At 51.9% G+C, this 25,297-nt stretch overlaps 1 protein-coding gene across 1 annotated transcript in view; it reads left to right on the forward strand.

The window, feature by feature from the left end:
* The first annotated feature begins 530 nt into the window (after positions 1-530).
* Positions 531-25,297, forward strand: part of ADAMTS15 (ADAM metallopeptidase with thrombospondin type 1 motif 15) — a 30,961-nt gene continuing 6,194 nt past the window's right edge. Inside the window, exons 1-6 of the mRNA XM_048827548.2 lie at positions 531-2,219; positions 15,122-15,254; positions 17,089-17,256; positions 18,616-18,899; positions 19,920-20,097; positions 24,252-24,433. Of these exons, the coding sequence (XP_048683505.1) occupies positions 1,254-2,219; positions 15,122-15,254; positions 17,089-17,256; positions 18,616-18,899; positions 19,920-20,097; positions 24,252-24,433 (1,911 nt within the window). The 5' untranslated portion in view covers positions 531-1,253. The remainder of the gene's footprint in view (positions 2,220-15,121; positions 15,255-17,088; positions 17,257-18,615; positions 18,900-19,919; positions 20,098-24,251; positions 24,434-25,297) is intronic.

Raw genomic sequence — 25,297 nt, forward strand, 5'->3', positions numbered from 1 at the left:
TATGCTGTGTCCTTGTGAGGAAAGCTAGCCCACTGATTTCAGTAGGACCACTGGCAGCTGAAGGCATTATTCAACAAATGCAGGGGAGGCAAGATCAGGCTCTGGCCCTGAGGGGCAGAACTCCGTGTAACACTAATTTTAAAACAAATCTCCAAACTGCCAGGGCAATGGCAGAAAGGTTTCTTGTTTAAAAGAACCTTTTTTGCAACCAGAAAAGGAGTACTTGTGGCACCTTAGAGACTAACCAATTTATTTGAGCATGAGCTTTCGTGAGCTACAGCTCACTTCATGAGCTGTAGCTCACGAAAGCTCATGCTCAAATAAATTGGTTAGTCTCTAAGGTGCCACAAGTACTCCTTTTCTTTTTGCGAATACAGACTAACACGGCTGTTCCTCTGAAACCTGTTTTTTGCAACCGGTGGTCAGCAGTGAAGATTAATAGCTTCTCAGCAGGATAAAGCCAGCACTAATTAGGAGAAGGGAGACACAATGCAGCCTTATGCAGCCTGTTTTGGACTATCTAGTGCATTTCCTAGCGAGTCCTCTTACATAACATGCCCTTGGCACTTCTTCTTGAGCTGTCAACACTTTGGGAGGGTCAGAACACTAAGATCTCGTCTCAAAGCAGCCACAAACAAACACAATAATAAAGAAGGACAACAGACACAGGGAAGCCAGGACTTTAATCAAAAACAAACCCCCCAAAACAAATAAAAAAACCCCCCCAAAAACATCAAAGCTGCCAAAACAACCCCAAAGCGGAACAAAGTGCAAACCAGCTGCAGGGGAGGAGAAGGGGAGCAAAGACCAAGAATAACACCAGCAACTCCTTGCAGTTTTGTAACGAGCTGCTCTGGCTCTTTAAAAACTTGCAGCCCTGTGCAGTGATGATAGTATTTGGAGAGCTACAAGTGGCTGAGGGCAGGTCCAATAAGCGCCCTCAGCACCTCCCCCCCAAGAACTCTGGTTACAAATCCTCGCTCTTTTGCCCATGACAGAAATGTATATAAACCCCCGGAAAAGCAGATGCACTTGAAAAGACAGGTACGGGGGGCGCGGGCTGGCCCCCTCCACGGGCGCTGGAGTTGGCGAGGCTGGTGCTGACAAGAGCGCGCTCCTGGGGGTTCCCGACAGCTGGATTTACCGGTGCGAGCGGGCTTGGGGGCAGGTTGTGATTGCTTCTTTCCCCCTCGCACGCCTGGATCAGGCTGCTGCTCTGAAACTGACCACCCCTTTCGGCAGCGCCCGGGATCATGCTGCGGCTGCTGGGCATCTTTGGGCTGTGCCTAGCTGTCCTGCCCTCGCTCGGCTCCCCCCTGGAGAGCGAGATCGTGACCCCGCTCCGCTTAGACCCGGACATCAACGGCCGGCACTATTTCAAAAGGGGCCCGGAGGAGCCCAGCCCCCAGGGGGTGATTTTCCAGATCTCCGCTTTCCAGGAGGATTTCTACTTGAACCTGACTCCGGACGCGCAGTTCATTGCGCCCGCCTTCGCCATCCACTACCTGGGCGCATCCCCCAGCGCGGCCAGGGAGCGCCCCGACCTCAGGCACTGCTTCTACTCCGGGGATGTCAACTCCGACCGGGAATCCTTCGCCGCCCTCAGCCTCTGCGGGGGGCTCCGGGGGGCTTTCGGGTACCGGGGGGCTGAATATCTCATCAGCCCGCTCCGGCAGGACGGCGGGAACGGGGCGCGGAGGAACAGCCAGGGCGAGCACCTCTTGCAGCGCAGGGGCGCGCCCATCCAAGCCGGAGACCCCACCTCCAGGTGCGGCGTGGGCTCCAGCTTGAACCCGGCCATCCTGCAAGCGCTGGAGAAATACAAAGGCTCCCAGGCGCCGCGGAAGAAGCAGCTGAACGAGACCAGGCTGCCCAGGAAGAGCGGCCGCTCCAAGCGCTTCGTCTCCGTCCCCCGCTACGTGGAGACGCTGGTGGTGGCCGACGAGTCCATGGTGAAGTTCCACGGGGCGGACTTGCAGCACTATCTGCTCACCCTCCTGGCCACGGCGGCCAGGCTGTACAAGCACCCCAGCATCCTCAACCCCATCAGCCTGGCGGTGGTCAAGTTCCTGGTGATCGGCCAAGACGACAAGGGGCCCAAGGTCACCGGGAACGCGGCGCTCACCCTGCGGAACTTCTGCGCCTGGCAGAAGAAGTGGAACAAAGTGAGCGACAAGCACCCCGAGTACTGGGACACCGCCATCCTCTTCACCAAGCAGGTGGGTCTGGGCTCCGCGGGCCGGGAGGGCAGGGGGAGCAGCGGGCCAGGCTTTCCTGCCCTGGCCCTGGCTGGGGCAAGGCCCGTGGCACGGCACCCTGCCTGCCCTGCCGCCCCTTGCCCCCTCCTGCCAAAGCTCGGTCCGCTCCGGTTTGCCGATTGCGCAAAGCAAGCCCCCTTCCCGTGTAAACCCGGCGCGGGCGTGATTTTGCAAGGCCACTTAACTTACTGTACTTCTTTTCTGGTGGCTCGTGCCGATACGGCCCCGTCTCCCCCAGCTCCAGCCTCCCAGAAAGCGCCGAGCGATAGACACCCCCAGCGTGGCTTGAGCAGGGAACCTGCGGGGGGCCGGGGGGGGGGGCGCCCCCTGGCCAGCAGGAGGCGCTCCAGGGATGAAGAGTCGGGCAGCGAGCTCAGGCTCTTCCCCCTGAGCGGCGCGTGTGGGTCTGGGTCATGAGCTTGGTGCGCGGTTTCCGAGGCCGGGGGACTCTGCTGGGGAGCAGCCCTCCTCCCAGCCAGCCAGTTACAGAGTTCTTCAAGGGCCCGAACTCGGGCTGGGAGAGCAAAGATGGTGGTGAGGGCAGAGGGTCGACTCAGAGCTACAGGGCAAGGCCAGGGCTTCTGCTGGATGCATGGCATGCCTTCCCAGCAGCAGCCCAGAAAAATCTCTTTGCAACCTGCTTGAGTCCATCTGAGGACAGCCTCAGAAGCGGAGCAAGCATCCGGCCCTGGTTTCCGAGCCTTCCTCCTCAGCTGGGAGTAAATGGAAAGCTGAGCCCTGGAGCTGCACATTGCACCTGCCAAAGAGAGAGCCTCTCCCAGCTTCACACTTCCTCTGACTCATTCGCTTGAAGAGCCCCACGAGAGCCTGGAACTCTCTCTCCTCTACTGGTCCTGAGTGAATGGAGTGCTGATGAAAGGTGTCAGATCCCTGCAGGCTGGAGTCCTCTCTCTGTCCACAGAACAAGTACGGTACTGGCAGCTGTGGGCTGGAGGGAGACCCTCTGAGGCTCCGCTGAGAGATGGAAGCATTCCACTTGATGCGTTTCAAGCTCTTTCTCTTTGCCTCATTCAGTCCTTGGACTCAGCTGATGCTGCCTGCAAGGGTGCCAATGTCCATGCTGTTTGGGATGATTATTTTGCCGCATGGTGAACTGTGCAATGGGAACAAGACTCAGAGCGGCAGCTCACTTTGCATGGGCCCCAAAACAGCCAATAGATGGGAACGAGTGACTTTCAGTCACTGCCCACTTGGACTGGATGCAAACAGATGACATGCTTGAAACTTCCTTGGAGAAACTCTGCCACACTCAGACAGCCTTTGGGCTCCTGACTGCCCTCGGTCCCTGGGAGGAATCCCACTTCTCCGCATGGGAAATGCTTGCACACATCAAGCTTCATATTTGCCCCTTAAAATACTCAGAATACTTCACCCCAACTCATTAAAGCACTCTGGGCTTTGCATTCCCCTTTCCATGGCTGCTATTTGCTGATTCACATCACATTGCTTGAAGCTTTCTCCTTTCTGCTACAGTGATGAGTGCTATTGACAGACTTAACTAATCACCTCCAACTACCTACCTAGGCCTTCAGTGACTCCAGACCGACATAGGCTAGACTGTACTCTTAGCTACCCCTCTGCAGTCCTTACACAGTGTGTAAACCAAGACAGAATCTGGCTCAGTGGACCAAATCCTCATCCTGTTGTTGAAAGCAATGGGAACTTTGCCACTGTCTTCAGTGGGACCAGGATTTAGGGCAGTGACTATGATACCGTGTGGCTATAGCCATTAAAGGGGTGAGATGTTACTTGCTGAATTTGGAAATCACCGATGGAAGGTGTCACGCAGAAGAAAGAGGCTAGTCAGCAAGAGAGGAAGTGTCTACGAATACACAATATCATGGCAATCAGCTAGGGTGGGTTGGATGATAGGGAAAAAGCACATAGAATAGTGACAGTGATTCTTCAGTTCTCTTTTCTCTACCTCCCTCCCACCCTGTTCTCTTTATCCTGGGGGATCAGATCCCGGAGCAGATCAGTAACCCCTTTGGAAGCTGTGGGGGCATTTCCGTAACTTGTGTCCTAGTACACTCATGGAAGGAAAGGATATTGATGACCACAAGACTTAATGATCAAGAGGATATGAGCACCACTGACCTGTGACACCAACTAGCGACCTCTGATCTACCCTGGAATGGTGGCAACACAACCACTGAATTTCAGCAGTGGAAATTCATCTCTTCAGATCAAGTCCTTTAGATGGACATGAATCTCTTTAAATGGGAACGAATACAGACGGCCTGATCCAAAGCCTGCTGACATCAACCACTTCAATTGGGCTTTGCATCAGGCCCTGTCTGGTTTATGATTGTTGCAAGGACTGGCAGCATGTTGACCCTGTCCCTAATGGGCCAGATTCACCACGGCATAAACCTGCTGAAGTCACTGGAGTTACACCAGGGATGAGTTTGGCCTTAAACATGCGTGTGCTGCCACACTGGCTGCATTTTTGACGCATGACAAAACCGTCCATTCCTGAAACCCCAATGCAAGCTCAGCGCAAGGGCACGTGATCAACGGAGACATCTGCCTTCCCTGAACTTGTCCATCTGTAGTCTCCTGGTACCCAAGAGTTTATCTCCCTGCCAAAAGGCTGTTACATAAACCCTTAACTTTTATTTAGTCTAAAGGCCAATTGATAGGCAGTTTCCAGTTGTAGTCAGCAAGTCGCTGATAGATGGAGTTGTCCTTTCTCAATCTGGCATCAGGAGCTCCCGCACAGCCTTGTTTTCTATGATGTCAGTTGCTCTGGATTGCGGATATGTCCTTGGTGAACTCATTTTGTGCATCTGGCCAATTCAGGTCTGCCAAGCAAGTGGGAGCAAGAGATCTCGTTCTTCCCACGTTAGCTGGTGCTTGAACAAGGGGCCATTGGAGCATACGGCATTAAGCTGCACAGCTGCCCTTTGTGACTACACCTAGGGAATGGAGATTGGTTCGGCAAGCGGCGTCCAGTAACTTGGCTGCATTGACAACCATCTGGAGACTGATGCTCTGCAGCTTTGTCCGGATTGACATCAGCCAACGATGACCATGGAGGTTCTTAAAATGTCTACTGCCCGGTCGCTAAATGGATGGCTTTGCCAAACAGCTGTTCTCTTTACTGCTGTGCACCAGAGGCGGGAGACGGTATAGAATTCCATTATCCATGAACTCAAGGGTGGGGAGCTTAGAAAACATGCAGCTGACAATGAAAAGCTCAAGTACCTTTGAGTCAGGCTGACCCAGTTGTGTGTCTGTGGAGGGAGGAAGTTCCATCCTCAAAGTGCTTGACACAACTGCCGCAAGGTTCCCTGCAGCCAACTTGCAAAGCATCTGAGAAAGACGTGGATTAGGAATCACTGGGGAGGCGGCCACGCCTGGTAGGAGAAATCCAATGGGACAGCAGCACAGTGGTTGCATAATCCTGAGTTTTTCTAGTGGGGATAAGGAGAAAGATGAGTATCATGTGGGATTATGGAGCCCATGGGAGATGGGACCACAGTCGCTGTGCTTGGCTGGTGAGAGGCAATGGCTCGGGCCCCACGTGGAGATGGTGGCATCTCTGTAGAGCTTGCCAAACTGTGGCAATGACAGCTTGTGTAGGCTATTCTCCAACAGCCACACAATGGAGGGGGATGAAAGAGGGTGGGCTAGGAAAGTCTAGGAAGAGACGGAGAAGAAATACGTCTGTTTCATCTTCCACAAACGCAGCTGGGCAGGGTCAGAGAATGGACTAGCTGTTAGAGCAGGGAAGGATAGGTTCTCTTGCCTTGCTCTGCCATTGACTCTGTGTCACCCCGGATGAGTTACTTCATCTCTCTGTGCGTCAGTTTCCCTATTTGTGAAGTGGCTGGGAAATACAGGGTTATGGTGAGGCTCTGGGCCTCGGGATGAGAGGGCTGTTGGAGCAAAGTATTATCACCTTGTAAAGGACCAGTGGGCAGAGCCAGACCAGGAGAGCTGTGTCTGGATCAGGCAGGGAGCTGGCGTGACAGACAAGGCCTTAGTTTACTGTAAAATCCCATTCTTGGACCGGTATTAGTATCATTTTCAGCATAGCCAAGACGAAGTGAAGTAATGAGCATGACTTATCTGTGAACATTCTGCAAATCCCATTGGATGCAGCAGCTGTAACTGGGCTGTTTCCACCTTCCACCCTTTCCCACCATAGCCAGATCTCCGGGGATTTTAAATGGGTGACACTTGCGTATGCGGTTAGCATTTTCCTGGCTTCCAGTGGGATGGGAAAGCTCTCCTTAATCCAGGTTCGGATGCTTTCAGCCCCCTCTCGAGTTTTGGTGGAGTCATGTTACATGGCTTGATGCTGGAATCTCTGGGGAAATTCTCTGGCCTGTGCTGTGCAGAAGATCAGATTAGCTGAGCCTAAAGAATCCATTAGCCTTAAAATCTCTGTGGATTCAGGTAGGAAAGGAGACTGTTTTAGGGCAGGCAGGAATCGTTTGTTTGCGTCTTGCTTTGGATTCTTCCTGCTCCCTCTTTCCAGCATGTAGTCTGCCTATCTAGGCGTCTATAATTTGCCATCCCTGTAGTACACAGCTCCTGCCTCTTCCCTGTAGTCCCAATAACCATCTTCCCGCGCTTAGGAATACGCTTTGCCCAGCTGCACAGTTTGGGCTTGGTCCTCTCCTGTCTTGCCCCTGTGCAAGGCGGGTGCAAAACGCTGCTAGGCCAGGAGCCTCCACTTGCTTGCCCCAGTGGTGCAGTTTCACACCCACACATTGCACAAGTGTCAGTGCTGACAGAAGGACGTGGAGGGTCAGGCTCTTTGCATGGCAAACTCGCACTCTCTTTTCTCTTTTGTTCTTCTCGTTTACTCCCCCTATTTCCTTCCCCTCCTCTTCTCCCCCACCTGTAACCCTGTCTCCTCCCAACTGCCCCTCTCTCTTTTCTCCCGCTCCCCTCCGGCTCTGTGTAGAGTCTTTCCCCACGCAGAGGAGATGCTATCCCATTGTTACTCTGGGAGCCCCCAGATGCATTCCCAATCCCGTGTTTTGGAATCTCTTTCTCTGCTGACTCCTCTTTGCAGCTCCCCTCGCCCGGAGCCCCTACGCTGACCTTTCTGACCCAGGCTTGGGAGCTGGCTGGATCTCCAACGTGGCTGGAGGAGGGGTTCTCCGGGGGGGGGTGAGGGGCACGGCAGGTGGTTGTGGTGCTGCCATCTGGCATTTCAAAGGGGAATGGCACCGGGAGGGAGGCTGAGGTTCACATTTGAACCCGGGCCCAGAGGTTAAAGGAGGGCCGGGTAAGAGCTGCTTGTTACTCTATCCCTGCAGTCAGCGGACAAGGTTCGCAGCAGTAAGTGGGTCAGTGTGTCAGAGTGCAGGTGTTCGGCAGGGAGCCAAGAGCCGCTCTCAGCCAGCAAGGAAACAGGAACTCTTAAAAGAGCAATGAGCAAGGAGACTCCAGCCTCTTCCCGCCGTGTCCCCACGGTGCCCTCCCCACTTTTAACCAAGACCATTTGCCCTCGGTGGCTCTGGCTGTGGCAGATACTCCATGTTCAAGCAGACTTACCCAAACTACAGCCCTGGGCTGCTTTGCTTCTCGGTTCCAGGGGGGAGCAGATGAGCCAAGAACCGGGAATAAATGGTTGTTCTGTAAACACTATACCATCTTCAGCTCAGCACACAGCACGGGCTGGTTCACAGAGTGCTGAGAAGGGGCCCAGCGTTTGGCTCTGTCTGGCCGGTTTGCGGCATCAGCCCGTACTCGTACAGATATGACCACAACTCTGCCCTGACTAGTAGATTCCGGGTGTAGAGCTCCACGCACTTTACAAAGTGAAGGTCAGTTTCAGTATCCCATTGTCCAGATGAGGAGGGTAAGCTGCAGAGAGGGGAAGTGAACTGGAAAGGGTCCCACAGCATATCTGTGTCTCCTGACTCCCAGTCTAGTGCCTCATCCATTGGATGCTGCTGCTTCAACCTTCACAAATGTGCATATTTCCCCTATATTTATGGAAGGCATTTATCTGGCCCCTGCTAGCATAGTACCTGAGCACCTCATAACCTCTAACAAATTTATCTTCGAACACTCCTATGCAGTAGGGAAGTGCTTTTATTCCCGCTTTTACAGATGGGGAAACCAAGTTACAGAACAGTTAAGTGACTCACAAGATGCTGGAGGCAGAGCAAGGACTTGAACCCAGGTCTCCGCTAGCATCGTAACCACTGGACCATCCTTCCAGGGGTGACGTTCAGAAGCAACGCAATAATCCACAGATTCACACCTCCTTCAGTCTGTGAACACCCAGACCTGCAGCTCTCAATGCTCCCAGGAAATGACGATGGGGCTTTCCCTCCCTCCCCCAACACAAACCAGGTCCTAACACTTTGGATTTCAGAGGGTCTGGTTCTGATCTCACTTACCTCCGTTCTATGCAGGTCTGGCTCTGTTGATTTCAGCAGGGTTACTCCTGATTTGCACCAGCATGAGTGAAAGCAGTCAGGCTCCATGGTCTTCATGTTGCTCACCGTTTCCCTTGGGCAAGATTTAAGAAAATGCAAAAGCAGAAAGAGTGAGATGGAAAGTTAAAGGGCATAAAATAGGAGCGAGATCACAGAGATCCGACTGGCTTGGCAACACACAATCCTACTTTATCTAAACCAGATTACATTAGACTAAGCTAAGTCCCCTCTGTCCCTCGTGGGAAGCTGTGCCGCAGACTAAAGCAGGTCACTTACCCTGTCTGGGCTCCAGTGTAAAGCGAGGCTCATGATACCAGGGGGTATGAAGATTATTTCCCTGGTGGTTTGTTAAAGTGCTTTGAGTCCATCAGCTGTGAACGTCCGAAGCACTGTATGAAGGGAAGTGCCCAGGTGCTCCTACGCATTGCCGTGATGCTCACCAGGCACATGGACAAGTCATGCTGCTGATCTTCCGGACCCAGGGACAGCTGCAAGGGCAGTGTAGAGCCAGTCTGTCTGAGGAGTCGAGATCGATGTCCATCCCTGGCGGGCAGGATACAGGGGCCTGGCCATCCTGGCAGAGGCATCAGCACGACTCCCTCTGATGTCAGTGGTCAGGAGTTCATGCAATGGTGATGCTGCCCACACGTGACGGAGAGACTGTTGGCCTTAGGCCTATGGAATCCAACAGGGCCCCGTCACCAGGAACTGACTCAGCACAGCACTGCAGGCCACTGCAACAGGTGGGGAGGAAACTGGCTAGGTTTCCTCATGCCTCGCTGCACATAGGCCCCCAGAACCTAGGGCTGCCCCTTGGAGATCAACAGAGACAGAGCGGTTAAGCCAGCTCTCCTGAATTCCTCAGCAGCCAACAGGCTATCTCGGTGATGGATTTGCTGAGTGCCCTCTTGTACCCTGCCTGTCAGAGAAAGAGAGATTTCCCTCAAGACATATGAGCTACAGCCCTCAGCAGTCAAGGGAAGAAAGCTCTAGGAGCCTCCTGCCTGGGCCAGGCCCTGGAGATAAGCCGCCAGTTGCTCTCTGCCCAGTTGTGACTTTAAGCTTCAAAGATCAAATGAACCAGATCAGGCTTCCACTCCCCCAACTCTGTCCATGCACTTTCAGGGTCAAGACCTTCTGCCCCTCCTTCCTGAGACTCCCACTCAGCTCTGCCAATGCCCCTCAACCCTGATCTGCAGCAACCCATACTATTCCTTCTCCGGGTTCCCCGTATGGCTCTGCCAGCTTCTCTCTCATATCCGAGTTGTGGTCCTCTCCTTGTTGCCGGCAGTGTCAAAGTGTGGGATGGCTTTGTGATGCTGATATATTCTCACCAGGGACCAGGGTGAGCCTAACACATTCATTTCACACCCAGACAAGTGCAGGTTTGTCCATCCAGTTCTTCAGTCGTGAGAGGCTTGCTTCTTTACTATGCAAAGGACAGCCCTTTCCCGACAGATTATTACCTTGATGTTTTCAAAGTATTTAATGAATTCTCAGCCACATGCTTTCTACTAAAGCCAGTGGGGCAGGGCCAGAACCCTCTGAAGTTGTTGACATTGGTACTTATCGAGGACGAACCTTGAATAAGCCCCCAATGGTTTAGGTTCTTATCGGAACTGCAGTTTGGAGATGACCTAAGCCTCTCTTGTGCGATTACACAGTATAAGAATGGCTCTACTGGGTCCGACCACTGGTCCAGCTAGCCCAGGATCCTGTCTTCCGACAGTGGCCAATGCCAGGTGCCCCAGAGGGAATGAACAGAACAGGGCAATTATTAAGTGATCCCTCCCCTGTTGTCCAGTCCCAGCATCTGGCAGTCAGCACGGGGCTGTGTCCCTGACCATCTTGGCTAATAGCCATTGATGGACCTGTCCTCCATGAACTTATCAAATTCTTTTTGCTGTTGGCCTGGAGAGGAATGCAGCACGAATCACTCTTATTTATTGTGTGATAGCACCCCAAAGGCCCACCTATTGTAGCTTGATCCCATCCATATTTAAGGTGGGAGAGATTCCCTGCCCCTTCCCACAGCTTGTCCTGCGAACACATCCTCTCCTGGATTCCTGCGTCTCCCAGCTTGATCTCAGAAGATGATAAAAGGGTGAAAAATGATGCTCAGATCTTCACAAACAAATGAAATGTCAGCGTGTAAATTCCAGGGAGTTACTTCTCTTCCCAGACTCTCCCCTGTGGGTGCACTTCAAAGGAGAAGGCCGCACAGCCAGGGGCGAGTCCAGGGCTGCCTAGAAGGGAAAAACTGAGCGGAGCTGTCAAGTGGAATCTGATAGGAGAGTCCTGGAGTGAGGCCGGCACTGGGGATGGGTCATCCTCGGTAGGTTTCCTTAACCCCCTCTCTCCCTTGAGCTCTGGAGAAAGAGAATAGTGTGGGGAAAAGGAGGAAGGACACTTTGTGCTTACGCAACAATAATACTGTGTATTTGAACAGTGACTTATCTGACCGTATGATTTGTATTACAGTAGCACCTATTGGCCTCAACAGAGATCTAAGCCCCTTTGTGCTGGGCCCTCTGTAGACATATAGTGAGGTACAATCCACTGGCCTTCCTTCGAAGAGCTCACCATTGAAATAATCAGAACAAAGGCTGGGAGAAAGGGAGTGTGGTTATCATTATTTAACAGATGAGAAACTGAGCTAGAAAAATGCTAAGTGACTTGCCCAAGGTTATCCAGAGAGTCTGCGGCAGAGCCAAGAATCGACCCTAGATCTTTCGCTCATGGAATGTGATGGTCCAAGCACCTACAGGGATTCTGGCCCCAATCCAGCCCCCTTTGCAGACAATAGCAAAACTCCCACAGATTTTAATGATACAGGAGCTGACCCTAATTAATGCATTCTCACTCCACGCTCCATACCAGGTGTGTAAGGGTCGCCAACTGCCTTTTACAGATGGGGAAATTGAGGCACTGAGAGGTTAAAGACCCAAACCTTCAAACTGGAGTACCAAAATCCATATTTTGGCATCCAGATAATTGGTCTGGTTTCACCAGAGGTGTTGAGCCCTGGCAGTTTCCATTGACCTTAGCAAGAGTTGTGGGTGTTCAGCACTTCTGAAAGAGGGGTTACACCTCTTGTAACCTGGCTCCTTTCACACCCACCCCTCCTCTGGAATTTAGATTGGATGCTCCTTGGGTCAGGGACTGTGCTTACCATGTCTCCTGTGAAATGTTGAGCATGCTTTGGGGGTGCTATAAGATAATCAATACTGTGTCTGACTTTAGGCACCTCAGGGTGAAGTTTCTGGTTTAAGTGATTCATCAGTGGCAGAGGTGTGAGAAGAACCCAGGAGCCCCGACTCCAAGTGCCCTGCTTGGATTGCAGTTCTTTCAGACGGGAAATTTCCCTTCCCCCATGGCTGTGCATCCCCAATGTCTCTGTTATCTCTGTTATGTAGCAGACTATTAACGTGACTGCATGTGTTCTGGTTTAAGGGAATTCCAGGCCCTGATGTAGTTAGCCAATCTGGTTCTGTTCACCTGTGAGCTACAAAATAAGGAAGCAATTTATATTTGGCAATGGTACTGCTCAGCTGAAGTCTATATACCAGCCTCTGTCTCCATAAGCAACATCTGCTAGACACAGTCAGTCCTGGCTCCTAACAACTCCAGCAGAGAGAATCTCTTATGGCATAGATGTGGCATAACCCCCTGCTTGCGGCTTCTGCCTTTGGTGGCTGTCACTATTGTCTTCTTCAGTGTGTCTGTGTGGTCACATGGGAACTAGGGGGAACAGCAGGGTCAGACCTAAACCTCCCAGCCTGGGAAAAGAGGGGAATGGGTTACAAGGAGAGCAGTTAGTTGCCTTCAGGGCTTCCAGCTGGGAGATAAAACTTACCTCTCTGGTGTCAACTGGGAGGCTGCAGATTTCCCCAGCTGCAAAGAACCTTTTGGCAGCACCTCATCCGAGCAGGAGAAGCTTCCTCTATGAAAAGCTGTTCTGGGTTTGACAGAGATACTCCCTTGTTTCTCTTTTTGGGGCTGGGGATCATCTCCCCACCTATCTGCTTCCTTAAGTCTATTTGCCTCAGGTGCTTAGAAAGCCCCCATCTCCTAGGGGTGTGACAGAAACAAGAATCAAACCCCACTCTCCCGAGCCCCAGATGAACATCTTAACCATTGGACCACCCTTCCTAGTAGTTGCAGTCTCACAACTGCATCCTTCATCTCCAGCATGGCTCCCCCAGCTGTTTCTGTGATTTCTTCCTCTGCCACTTCCATGCTTATTCCTTCTGAAAGGTTCTCCTTTGGTGTGGCACACAGACACAGCACCAGCTGGTGGTGAGAGCATGGGTATAGGTCCCAAGATACCTGGCTTCTACTTCCGGCGCTGTCACTGGTTTGCTGTTACTTCCGGCGCTGTCACTGGTTTGCTGTTACTTCCCTACTCTATGCCTCAGTCCCCACATCTGTAAAATGGGAAGAGTGATGCTTACCCTCTTGGAAATGTGCTCGGAGATCTTAGGATGAGTGGTGCAAAGTATGATTATCATTATAAGGGTTCAATCCATTGGTTAAAAAGGCAGCCATTTCCTGCAAGCTTCACAGAATGCCATCTCCTCCTTCACAGAATGAATCATGCCATTCACTGGCTAGTGTGAGTTATCTGTGTCTGGGAAGCACAGATAAACTGCAATGACCCATGAGGGCTGAGAGCTGCAAATAGTTTGTTTAGGGTAGGGGAGTTTAAGCAAATGTTTGGGGAAACTGGTGCACTGTTTGCATATGTGAGGGAGGAAGGCTGGTCTGGTGGTTAAGGTCCTAGCAAGGGAAGCAGAAGGCCTAATTTCAACTCCTGGCTATAGGACAGACTTCCTGTAGGACCTGGAGCAAATCACTTAATCTCTCCAGTCAAGATTTACTTATGACTTTGGATGTCTCAGTTCTTGTGGAACCAATCTGAGATACCCTAAAGGGACCTAATATTCAGAGAGCAGATGCTCAGTGCTTTCTGAAAAATCAGATCTTGTTTAAGGTGTCTTGAGCTGGGCACTCAGAATCACCAATCACTTTTGAAAATCTTGGTGTCTGTGTCAATTTCCCCAGCTGTCTCAGTCTCCCCATCCTTTGGCAGTCTGGAGCATTTAGTCTCTAAACTCTTATAGGCAGGAGCTATGTCTGCCTCTATGTTTGTACAGCTCCTAGCACTCTGGGGTCTTGATCTCAGCTGGGGCCTCTAGGCACGACAGTAATACACATACTCAATAATCATAATGAATATGCATGTGTATGCACTGTGCCTATAACAATAAGCATGCGTGCAGAATATTTTGATGATATCTTGCCTATGCTTAAAAAATATCTCCACTGTGCAGAAGCCCATTCTGAGAGCGGACAGACACTCTACAACAGAGGGCATCCTCAGGCTATCCTCTGGCAGGGCCTAGTCCTGCTTTGGTTTCATTCAGACAGACTAGCCCTGGACAAACCTCAGGCAGTTCACAGATTTGGTTCAGATAATCCCTCTGAAGCCTGGCTCCTCTGAACCCTGCAGGCCTCTGGGATTTGCAGAATCGGGCTGGGAATCTGGTGATCAGGTGGTTCTTTGTGCCATTTCTGACATGCCCAGGAAATACTCTCCTATGAGTTCACAGTTCTCCAACGCTTCTGGACCCATCCAGAACTCGGACAGGCTGGAGTCACTATGAACTGGAAGGGGAGACGGAAAGGAATGGAATAATCTTTTGGCCCTTAAAAGGTCAATTGCAGTTTGAATTGCAGGCAAAGGTGGGCCCAGTTCTTGTTTAACTCAGACTGCCTGCCTGTTCCCAGTGCAGGGCTGGCATGGGGCCTGAGCCAAAGCCCACTGAAGTGAATGGGAGCCTTTCCAATGAATTCAACAGACTTTGGCTCTGACCCATCAACCTCTCAAAGCCAAGCAGAGGTGAGAAGCTGACCAGTCTCCTTCCTTTGGGTCTGATCCAAAGGCAGGAGCCTTCCCATTCACTTCAGGGGCATTTGGGTCAGGCCCTTTGTCCTTTGGAAACAAAAAGAAAACAGGCTGCCTCCCCTGGTGTTTAGGCTGGGCCCCTCCCTGGCTATAGGGCCCTTAGAAGTCAGGAATCCGTGTCACTGAAGACTCAGGAAGATGTTATATATAAGCTATAGCTGGTGCCAGGGTTAAGTCCAAACGTGTCATTTCATCGCACTGGACAGTCCAAGGTAGTGTGTATTTTAGGTCAGTGTGCCACAAAGGGTTCCTGGCTCCTGCTCAGTGTGAACAGGGACGCACAGTTCCTATCCTGTAGTCTCCTATTGTTCTTGTTTCCTAGGGGTTAGTTAGTGCAATGACGAAAGCCACGTGCTGGCATCGCAGAGGGGTTTCTCTGCTGCTGGCGTCTCCGGGTCTGCAGCATCGGTGCGATTCTTGCCCACCGCTAACTGGCCCCATTTGTCCTCTCCCCACGTTCCCTGTAGGATTTGTGCGGTTCCACCACCTGTGACACCTTGGGGATGGCCGACGTTGGCACCATGTGTGACCCCAAGCGCAGCTGCTCGGTCATCGAGGACGACGGGCTGCCATCTGCCTTCACCACGGCTCACGAGCTGGGTAAGGGGCTGAGGTTCGGGGCAGAGCATGCCCGTCCCCTTTCGGGGTTGCTCTCTCCTTTGTGTGCGGCGTGGCTTTTGGGGGAACAGAATTTTGGCTTTCTGGACTCACCCCTGTTCCTCGACTTCACAGATCTCAAAGCATGTGGCACCCAGTGGGAATCTGAGATGCAGGGGAGTGATGTGACATGCCCCAGGTCACACAGGAAGGCGGAGCCAGGATAGAACCCAGGAGTCCCAATTCCTAGCCCACTGGAATGTGCTGCCCTGCTGATAATAGCATGACTGCGTTTTCTTGTGCAGTTTGCTGACTCTCTGTTCCCCTTGCTGTACAATGCGAGTGTCACCGGGGGTGTGCTTCCATGAACCGCACGAGTGTCCAATCTCCCGGGCAAGCCATTCATTCTCTGGGTTCTCAAGCCTCCGCCTTGCATGTTGTCCCTCAAACAGTTGCCAGACCATTTCTGGTTTTAATAGCGAACGCCTCCATCCATCATTCTGTGGCTTAGAAAGCTGCCACTTTAACCAAACCCACAGCAGAGATGTGGAGCCCCAGGCTGCGGTTGCCACCTGGGGAAAAAAAAAAACAAAACAAAAAACCCCACACCCATATCCCAAACCTGCTAATGTTTATGGCTCCATAGGAGGGAGGGAAGCCTGAGCTGTTTAAAATAACCCTGAATTGCAGCCTCAGGAAGTTTAGACAATAGCCAAGTGTCCGGAACAGCTTTCAGGGGAAACTCCACCTCGGGGTGAGAAAGTGACATGCACCGGCTTTCCTCCCAGTGCTTCTGGGAGGTGAGAGAGGAACCGTTGGAAACCAGCTGCTAGGAAAGCAAGAGGGGCCAGTGTGGGCGGGTCAGCCGGCCCAGCTATATCTTACTGTTGTTATTGCCACTTTAGTTCAGTTTCCAGGATTCGGGTGTCCTGAAATAACACAGCGAGGCTGGGATGCATTAGGCACACCCCTAAATCCAGAGACACTTGTAGTCTCTGGGGGGTTGAGCAATGACATCGCTCCCTCTCTTCAGTGTTTTCTTTCTTCCTTTCCTTCTTTTCTCTCTGAATAACCCGCATCCATACAAGAAGCAGAGGGTGTGTGTTTTGGCCAGCAAAGTGCCGGCTCAGAGACCTCATTGGCAGGCTTAACGTGTGTGAGAACTTGTCCGTCTTAAGGACGATCTGATTTAAACACAAGGAATGGAGCTTGTGGAGCCCGGGGTGGCGGGACAGGACACCCAGACCATTAACCACCGAGCTGCAGGCATTTTAGAGCCATTAGTCGCACGAGCAAAACGATTTCTTCTGGCTTAGCCACAATGGCCAAGATCTGGGGTGATGTGTCTCATTAGCATCCGGGAAGAACACACGGGGTGGTGGGGAGAGACATCAGCTGCTGAGGCTCTGGTGGTTTTGCTGTTACAACAGGGCCCATATAGGTGTGGTGGTTCATCAAAGCAAATGAGGGCTCCGTGGCATTAGCTAGAGCAGGATCTGTGCCAGGATCCTAGGGGACTAGCCAGATATGTGTATAAACTGAGACTAAGCGTGCTATCCATGTACAGGAGACTTGGTCAGATCAGAGCCTCCTGCTAGAGAAGGAGAGGTTGCCTTGTGATGAAAGGATGGCCTTGCAGCTTCGGCATGGGCCTCCCGGGTTCTCCTCCTGGCTCTGCGCGAGGCTTCTTAGACAAGTCACTTGGCTTTGGTGCCCCAGGCTTCTCAGCTGTAAAATGGGGATAATGGGACGGACGTTGTGAATTGGTCCAAGATCTACAGGTGAAAAGTTCAGTGCGAGAGCTCAGGATGACTAAAGGCCCCTCTCGCTCTTCCAGGGCACGTGTTCAACATGCCCCACGACAACGTGAAGGTCTGCGAGGAAGTCTTCGGCAGGTTGAAGACCAACCACATGATGTCACCCACCCTCATACAGATCGATCGCGCCAACCCCTGGTCGGCCTGCAGTGCCGCCATAATCACCGACTTCCTGGACAGTGGACATGGTGAGCTGGGCATGCTGGGACGGGGGACGCGGCTGCAGTTGCTGACGGCGGCTCACGCAGCTCTCAATAAAACAGACTTAGCGGCAAAATCCCTGCCCGGAGGGGCTTACACTGCTGCCGGGGGACGGGCCATCCAGCTGGTAAGGGTTCAGACACAAAATGTGGAGACACTGCGGGGAGGAGAAGCGGGTAAGCAGCGAGTGCAGGCGTTGGGAGCCTGTAGCTACCTACTCCTGTGATGGGATCCATGCTTGCTCCGTGGTGAGATCCGCTCCATCCCAGTGCTCTGGGTCAGTGCGGCCTGGGCTTTCATCTCGCCTTCTCCCAGCTGCAGGTCACCTGTCCCATTTCGCCTGCTGGGACCTGCAGCTGGGAGACCCTGCAGCTCTGGAGCTTTAAGTGTGAAGAATTAGAGCCTTTGCCTCTCACGGGGATGTGGGGGTGGGGAGAGAGGAAGCGTCTGTGCTCCTCACACCAGATGTCTGCAGCCTTGAAGCCCTCACACAGCTGAGCTGGGACGTCCCTTGGCTCCACAGACTCCGGCATGGTTCTCCCTTTTTAAACAGTTTACTCTTGGCAAGCAGTAAATCATATAAGCTGTGTTCGTGCAGGGGGTCAATAGTGGCCGAGGGCAGGTCAGCTTGGGCCCTGGCTAACTCGGACTCAGTTGTTTCTTGGTTTCAACCTGATTAAACCAAAGCCAGGTCAGGCTAGAGACCTGCCTCTGCCCACCTACATCCCCTCCCCCTGCATGCACCATCTTGCTGTACTCATTCCTGTGAGGTCGACATGATGTAAGGGCTAGATACACAACTACTGCAGCCCTCTCTCCTGAGATGCGCCTCTGAACAACTCACGGCCAACATGCTTATGTCTTGTGACCCAGAGGGGTTGGTTGAGATTTTCAAGGACATTCAGCTTTAATGGGAGATGTGTGTCTAAATCCCCTAGACCGATCTCAAAAGCTCAATAGTTACTTCTGAGTGTGAGGGGAGGCTGGTCACTGGCCAGGCTGATGAAGCTGCTAGTCAGTGCCAGTTGCATTGGTAGGTTTTGCTTAGTGGACACCTGTACCCGTAGGAACGGGATGGAAACCACTGAAACTACACACGCTGTTGATTAGAAAAATCACACAGGCCTTGTTAAGAGAGAAGAAAATCCAGCTTTAGCTTTACTTGATGGCCTCCTGCCGCAGTGAGTTCCACAAGTTATAGTGCGCCAAGTAACAGGTCTGCCTGCATCAGCCATGAACGTCTGCTTTGCATGCTCTCCAAGGGTTGGGTGCAGCAACGCCGTGTACTGAATGCCCGGTCACTCGAATGGTATCTCCCATTTGATATTTCTCTCCCTGCCCCGCAGGGGACTGCCTGCTGGATCAGCCCATCAAGCCCATCTCGCTGCCGGAGGACCTCCCTGGGGCCAGCTACAACCTCAACCAGCAGTGCGAACTGGCCTTTGGCCTCGGCTCCAAACCCTGCCCCTACATGCAATACTGCACCAAGCTCTGGTGCACGGGGAAAGCCCGGGGTCAGATTGTTTGCCAGACGCGCCACTTCCCCTGGGCTGATGGCACCAGCTGCGGGGAGGGGAGGTTCTGCCTGAAAGGCGCATGTGTCGAGAGGCATAACATCAGTAAGTACAGGGTGAGTACCTGACGGCTCTGTGCTGGGGGATGCGAGTGGGGAGGGCTGGTGGAGGGCATATAAGGCAAAGCCCGGCAAGGCAGCTTGAGCTGAAGCTGAGAACATGTAGCTCAGAGTTCTTTGGGCACTGAAACCAGGCCACTTAGTGCCAATGCTCTCCCAGGGGCTGGCCAAGGGAGGGGCATGGCCGAAAGCCACCGGGCTGTACCTCGCTGCAGGGAGGAAAGCTGCCAGAAGTTGAAGGGGTTTGTCCATTCCCCACTTGCACAGGCGTGCTAGTCATCATCGCCCTCGAACCCAGCGATTGTGACAGTTTCTCCAGGGCGCTGGGCCTGGCTGCAGTTATCCAGGGTTCCTCTAGACCGGATAACCGCAGCGTACTCCTCATGGAGCAGCCTCACCACGGCGCGAGCACTTGGCGGGCTCAGAGTGGAGTTCATCTCCGCGGCCGCCATCCAAGACACTGGCTGTGACGGTGGGTGTTGCTTGAACACCTGGCCATGAATAAGCAAACGTGTTGCGAACAGGCCAGCCAATTCCAAGCACTGCGGAAAGTCAGCAAGCTAGATGGGAAAGTCCCCACTTCCCATCTGTAACCCGGGAGGCCAAGCCGAGTCCCCAGCAGGTGTATAAACAGCAAATGCGCTTGTGGGGATGGAGCAGAGGAGGAAACAAATGATTATCTTTTGCAAAGGACTTGGGGCCCTGGTTGCTAGGGCTGAGGCTCCCTCTGACTTAGCTCTTGCCCCAGGACAGAGCTACGCCCAAAACGTCACTCTGAAGCAGCTCTGTTCTCCTCTTGGTGCCTGGCAAGTGTTTTCTCCTGACACCAGGTGTGAATGGCTTATGCTGGGTGTGGCAGCTATCGAGAGTAGAGTCCCTTTCTGCTTAATGCTGGGTACCTCCCCCCCCAGTCGGATTCCCTCCACCGGGGACCCAAATATTGCACGACTGGCTGCTTTTGAAGAGACATGAGGGTAGGGCCAAGGGATTTTCCTCTTAACACCCTCTCTCCCGCAGGTGGATGGCAGCTGGGGGAAGTGGACCCCGTACGGCCAGTGCTCTCGGACCTGCGGTGGGGGAGTCCAGCTAGCCAAGCGCGAGTGCAACAGCCCAGCGCCTGCCAACGGAGGGAAGTACTGCGAAGGTGTCCGGGTCAAGTACCGCTCCTGTAACCTCGACCTTTGTTCCGAGTCAGGTGAGGCTTCCCCAAGGGTCGGGGCCAGCCGGGAGGGGAGAGACCTGCCCTGGCACTAGTTCCTAATAGGCACAGTTGGGCCTTTCAAAGAGCTGTACGTGTTAAAGCAAACCACCAGTCCCAAGCAGCTACCCGCTATCCCGCTCAGTCCCGTTGCTGTTGATTCTCGGTTGTGCTCATGGCGCTGTTAGGTGTCACTGAAGTTAGTGGCGGATGAGGGGTTTGGAGGTGTGAGCCTCAAAAGTTATGGAGGTTTGGGTCAGGTGACCCCAACGTTTGGCAGCTTTTCTGCAGGTTACACACCTCTCTCTGGTCTTCAAATCAAGTTGGAGATCTCAGTAGGTACCAGAGGAAGGCAGTTCAATGGTTAGAGCACCAGCCTAGTACTTAAAGGGAGACAGACTCTGTGTGTGACCTCGGGCAAATAGATTAGCCTCTCTGGGCCTCAGTGCCCCATCAGTAAAATGGGGACAATAGCACTGCTTACCTCGCAGGGGAGTTGTGAGGATAAAAACACGAAAGACCGTGAGACGCTCAGACACGATGTGATGGGACCCGTAAGTGGAGAGATGTTCCGAAGGTTGAGTGCGTGGTCAGTACTGATACACACACCACAGAGCGGTGTCTCAGCCTTGTGAGGCTGCAAAAACGAGCAGGTGAATGAGGGAAAACAGACGGTCGGAAGGGATTTTCATGCTGGAAGTGAAGAAAACATCTCTAAATATCAGTCCTACAGTGCGTTTGGGAAGATCTAAAGTAGGTCATGGTTTAATGGGAGCTTGTGTCTTTTAGTAGAATCCAGTTTGGCTCGTCTCTATTGAAAATGGGGGCGCTCATTCCTTCTCTGCTCTATTTCCACTCAGTCCAGGTGAGCTGGAAATACCATAAAAATCCCAGTTTTCATGGTCCTTCTGCCCTGGCCAACATTCAAAGGCCCACAAAACCTGGTTGATGGGGGCAGAAAGGGAAAGTTAACCAGACCTGAAAAGAGCTGGTTTGGGTTTTTAATTTGCCCACGTTGATTAGGAGGTGGTATTTGCAGCTGGTAACGTGTGACCTAACTCCACCTGCAGTAACAAGCAAACAATACATCATGAGAGACTAAAGCTTGGACAGATGTCTGCAACTGTTTCATCTGTGCATAGCAGAGCTAAAGTTAGAGTATGTGAAAAATATGCAGAAATTTTTTATGTGCGCACAAAATAACTGTAATCAAAAACCCAATTTTCTGGAACATTTTGAGCACTTTAAGCTGGTAAAAAAATAAGCAAGAACATTTTGCAAAAAACGTCAAACATTTTCGACGAGCTGTAGCTAGCCTCGTTGCAGCACCCACTGCCATGTTTGCAAGTTTAGGGACAATTTCACGAGAGACAGTGGGCCCAATTCTCCTTGGCCTTGCTGCTGTGTGCAGTCATTTACAGCAGTGCAAAGGGGGGGGATAAGCCACCAGCCTGTTCTATTGAAGCCAACAGAGCATCACCAGTTTACTCCAGCCTGGCCATGGCACTAGAGTGGAATATTACACACTGGATAAGTGGAAGTGACTGCACAGTTTGCAGGGCAGGGGAATATAGTGCTAGGGCATGTGTGTGAGAGAGAGATTATACACTCCAACTAAATCATCCCAGCCAGGGCTTTGTCAAGTCTGACCTTAAAAACCTCTAAGAAAGGAGATTCCACCACCTCCCTAGGTAACCCATTCCAGTGCTTCACTGCTCTCCTAGTGAAAAAGTCACTAAGCCCAAGACAAAGCCACTGAGAGCTGGGTACAAAGCACTCTCAGTTGAGGGGTTCCGGCTAGGGAACAGTCTTCCAGGGGAGGTCAGGCGCATCCAGTGTCTGAGTATCGTTAGAAAACGCTGTACAACTTTGAGAAAGCCAGGTTCCATAAGTGACACTGACGATACAAACCTCGCTTTCTATTTCCAACCCTCTGTCAACACCCGAAACACCATCCCCCAAGCAGAATTTTGACTCCCAAAAGGGAGAGTTGCAAAAGACACCATGAAATCCTCTCGGAGCTTTGCTACTCTTACCAGTTATATGTGGAAGCCGCCCAGGTACTATGGTGATGGGCAACAGTCTAAAAACCTTTCAGATAGATATTTAACAACCCCCTAAATATCCCTGCACAGTGAGAGACCAATACCCCAAGCTCCCTCTGAGCGTGGCCTTCTCACAGAATTATTCAGAAGGACATCAGACGGTCTGGAGGGTAACCAAAAGGACTGATTTGTGCAGCTCAAGCGTGGATCCATTTGGAAAGGCCTGTTCAGTTAGCTTTTCCTCCTCCTTCCCGCCAGCAGGACCCAGCTCCTAATGCCAGCTACTCCAGCTTTCTCGCAGCACATGCCTCTTCTAATGTGCTGGGGGGAATTGCCTAATTCACCACAGCTGGGCTCAGCCATAGTCATGGACAGGAGCCACAATCTCTGCACCGGGGCTGTGTACTGTAGTTTCCTCTGCTCAGGAGAGAGTGTTAACTCTTTCCTTGCCATCTCCTGGTTAGGGTCTCGTTGTCTCTTCTAATAATATAACTGTCAGATGTCTTCTTCGGGTTTTATTGCACACTGCTCAGAGGCCTTGCAAGGAGTGCCTAATACACAGATAAAACAAACAAACATAGTATGGAATATCCATGGTACGCCCACATGTTGAAGACTGTGCAGTTCTGGTCGCCCCATCTCAAAAAAAGATATATTAGAATTGGAAAAGGTTCCAAGAAGGGCAACAAAAGTGATCAGGGGCATGGAACAGTTTCCATATGAGGACAGATTACAAAGACTGGGACTCCTTAGCTTAGAAGAGAGACAACTAAGGGGGGTGGGGAGAGATAGGATAGAGGTCTATAAAATCATGAATTGTGTGCAGAAAAAGTGTTATTTACCCCTTCACATAACACAAGTACCAGGGGTCACCCAATGAAATTAATAGGCAGCAGGTTTAAAACAAACAAAAGGAAGTATTTATTCACACAAACGCACAGTTGACCTGTGGAACTCATTGCCAAGGGATGATGTGAAGGCCAAAAATATAACTGGGCTCAAAAAGAATTAGACAAGTTCATAGAGGATAGGTCCATCCACATGTATTAGCCAAGATGGTCAGGGATCCAACCTCAAGCTCTGGGTGTCCCTAAACCTCAGACTGCCAGAAGCTGGGACTGGATGACAGGGGATGGATCACTCAAGAATTGCCCTCTTCTGTCCATTCCCTCTGAAGCATCTGGCACTGACGACTGTCGGCAGACTGGATACTGGGCTAGATGGACCACTGCTCTGACCCAGTATGGCCATCTTATATTCTTACTGTGTTGCTTTGAGCAAGTCACTGCCCAAATCTGTGTCTCACCACTTCCCTATCTGTAAAATGAGGATAATATTTACTCTCCTTTGAGACCCTTGGGTGAAGAGCTTTATTATCTTTTATTACACACCTTGTTCCCATTTCTGAAAGACTGCAATAACATCAAGTGGCCACCCCCCGCCCCCTTACTAGATATGGCCTGCAATACGAGGCAGTGATTTCCAAGAAGTGAGCCATTCATGCAGACTTTACAGTCTTGCCGGTTTCATTTTTCCCTGGAATAAAAAGGTGGCAGTTGTTTTGAGCAATGGTTGTAGGACGTTACCCCTGGAACTGACACTGCCTTAGCTGTAAGTGTGGCCTGAAGTGGCTCTCTGTACCCCCCACCATGGTGATACTGTAGCGCTGTTATCCTACACCCACAAACCGCTCTCCCTTGTATCCTCTCTTCATTGGGGGTGCCCTGACTATACAAAGAGTCAGACAAGTTTCCTCTGGTCGAGGACATAACATGTCTCATGAATTGCAACACCAAAGCTTCATTTGCTTCAGTAAACCCAGAGAGCCAGATAGTCTGGTAGACACCTACAATCCTTAATAGTCCAGTTGGGGACCAAGTCAGACCAGCCATACATTTGGAACCAGAGCCTAGCCACTCTAGTGTAAATCAGGAGTGACTCCACTTAAGTCAATGGAGCAGAACTGGAGTAAAACCAGTCGCAGGGAGAGAAGAATCTGACCCTGGACACCCCCAGATTCCATGGTGCGATACTGTATGGCTGATGCTTCCTAGCTGAGGATGTCCTCTCTGGTGAAATGCTCACGTGTGCTTTGTTTCCTTCCAGGGCTAGGAAAGAGTTTTCGAGAGGAGCAGTGCGAGGCTTTCAACGGCTACAACCATAGCACCAACCGGCTCACCGCCACTGTTTCTTGGGTCCCGAAGTACTCGGGAGTCTCGCCTCGGGACAAATGCAAGCTCATCTGCAGAGCTAATGGCACGGGTTACTTCTACGTATTGGCTCCTAAGGTGAGCAGGAGGACAAACAGTGTGAACCAGGGAGCGTGGGGGAAGGGGGGGCGGCTGTAAATGAAATCAGGTAAGGAGCTGTAGGGAAACACAAGGGCACCTGGAAATGAGTGAACAGAAGGATTTTTTTTGACCCAGCGGGTGACATGTAGAATTCACTGCCCCGGAGGCTGGGATTCCAGAAAAACGAGCCTGTTCTTTGGCTATCAGTGTTATCGTGGGGCATAAAGGGGACTAGATGAGAGGCCATGTGCCAGATGAGCTGGTGTAAATCAATGGAGCCGTGCTAATTTACGCCAGCTGTGGATCTGGCCCCATGCCTGGACCTGTGCTTGTAAAGCATCCCAGATTGCATTATGGCACTAGAACAAGAATAAAGGATAACAACTAGACACGTCCCTCCGGGGATTCTGGCTCACACGCACAGGGCGGGGCCGGCTGCCAGATTTGGGACTGGGCATGTGGTGCGCACATGACACCGCCGAAGGGTTAATCGAATCTCAAAAGCTGCTAGTTTGCAGGGTGCTGCCCTCAGGATTAAATGTGAGGAAGGAGAGGAAGAGGTGGTTATAGACGTGGCAGTCAGCAATCAAAGAGCACCGTTCTGTTTAGTACCTCTCGAAGGCACAGCCAGGAACGGAGGCAAAGGCGGCTTTATGTCCTCCAACACAACAACACCTCCACACTGGGCTGCTCTTTAGTTTAGAGCAGCTGCCGGCTCAGTGGCACATGGGGCTATGATAGTCCCAGTTGGGCACCCAAAAGTTCTTTCTTGGAATGCCGGTGGAACACGCACAGGTGGGGCAAATATCTTCGCCTGAGCTCAAAGTGACTTGATTGCTCTGCTTTCCCTCTGCCTGCGGG

Source organism: Caretta caretta, chromosome 22 (genome assembly GCF_965140235.1).
Source record: "Caretta caretta isolate rCarCar2 chromosome 22, rCarCar1.hap1, whole genome shotgun sequence".
NCBI lineage: Eukaryota > Metazoa > Chordata > Testudines > Cheloniidae > Caretta > Caretta caretta.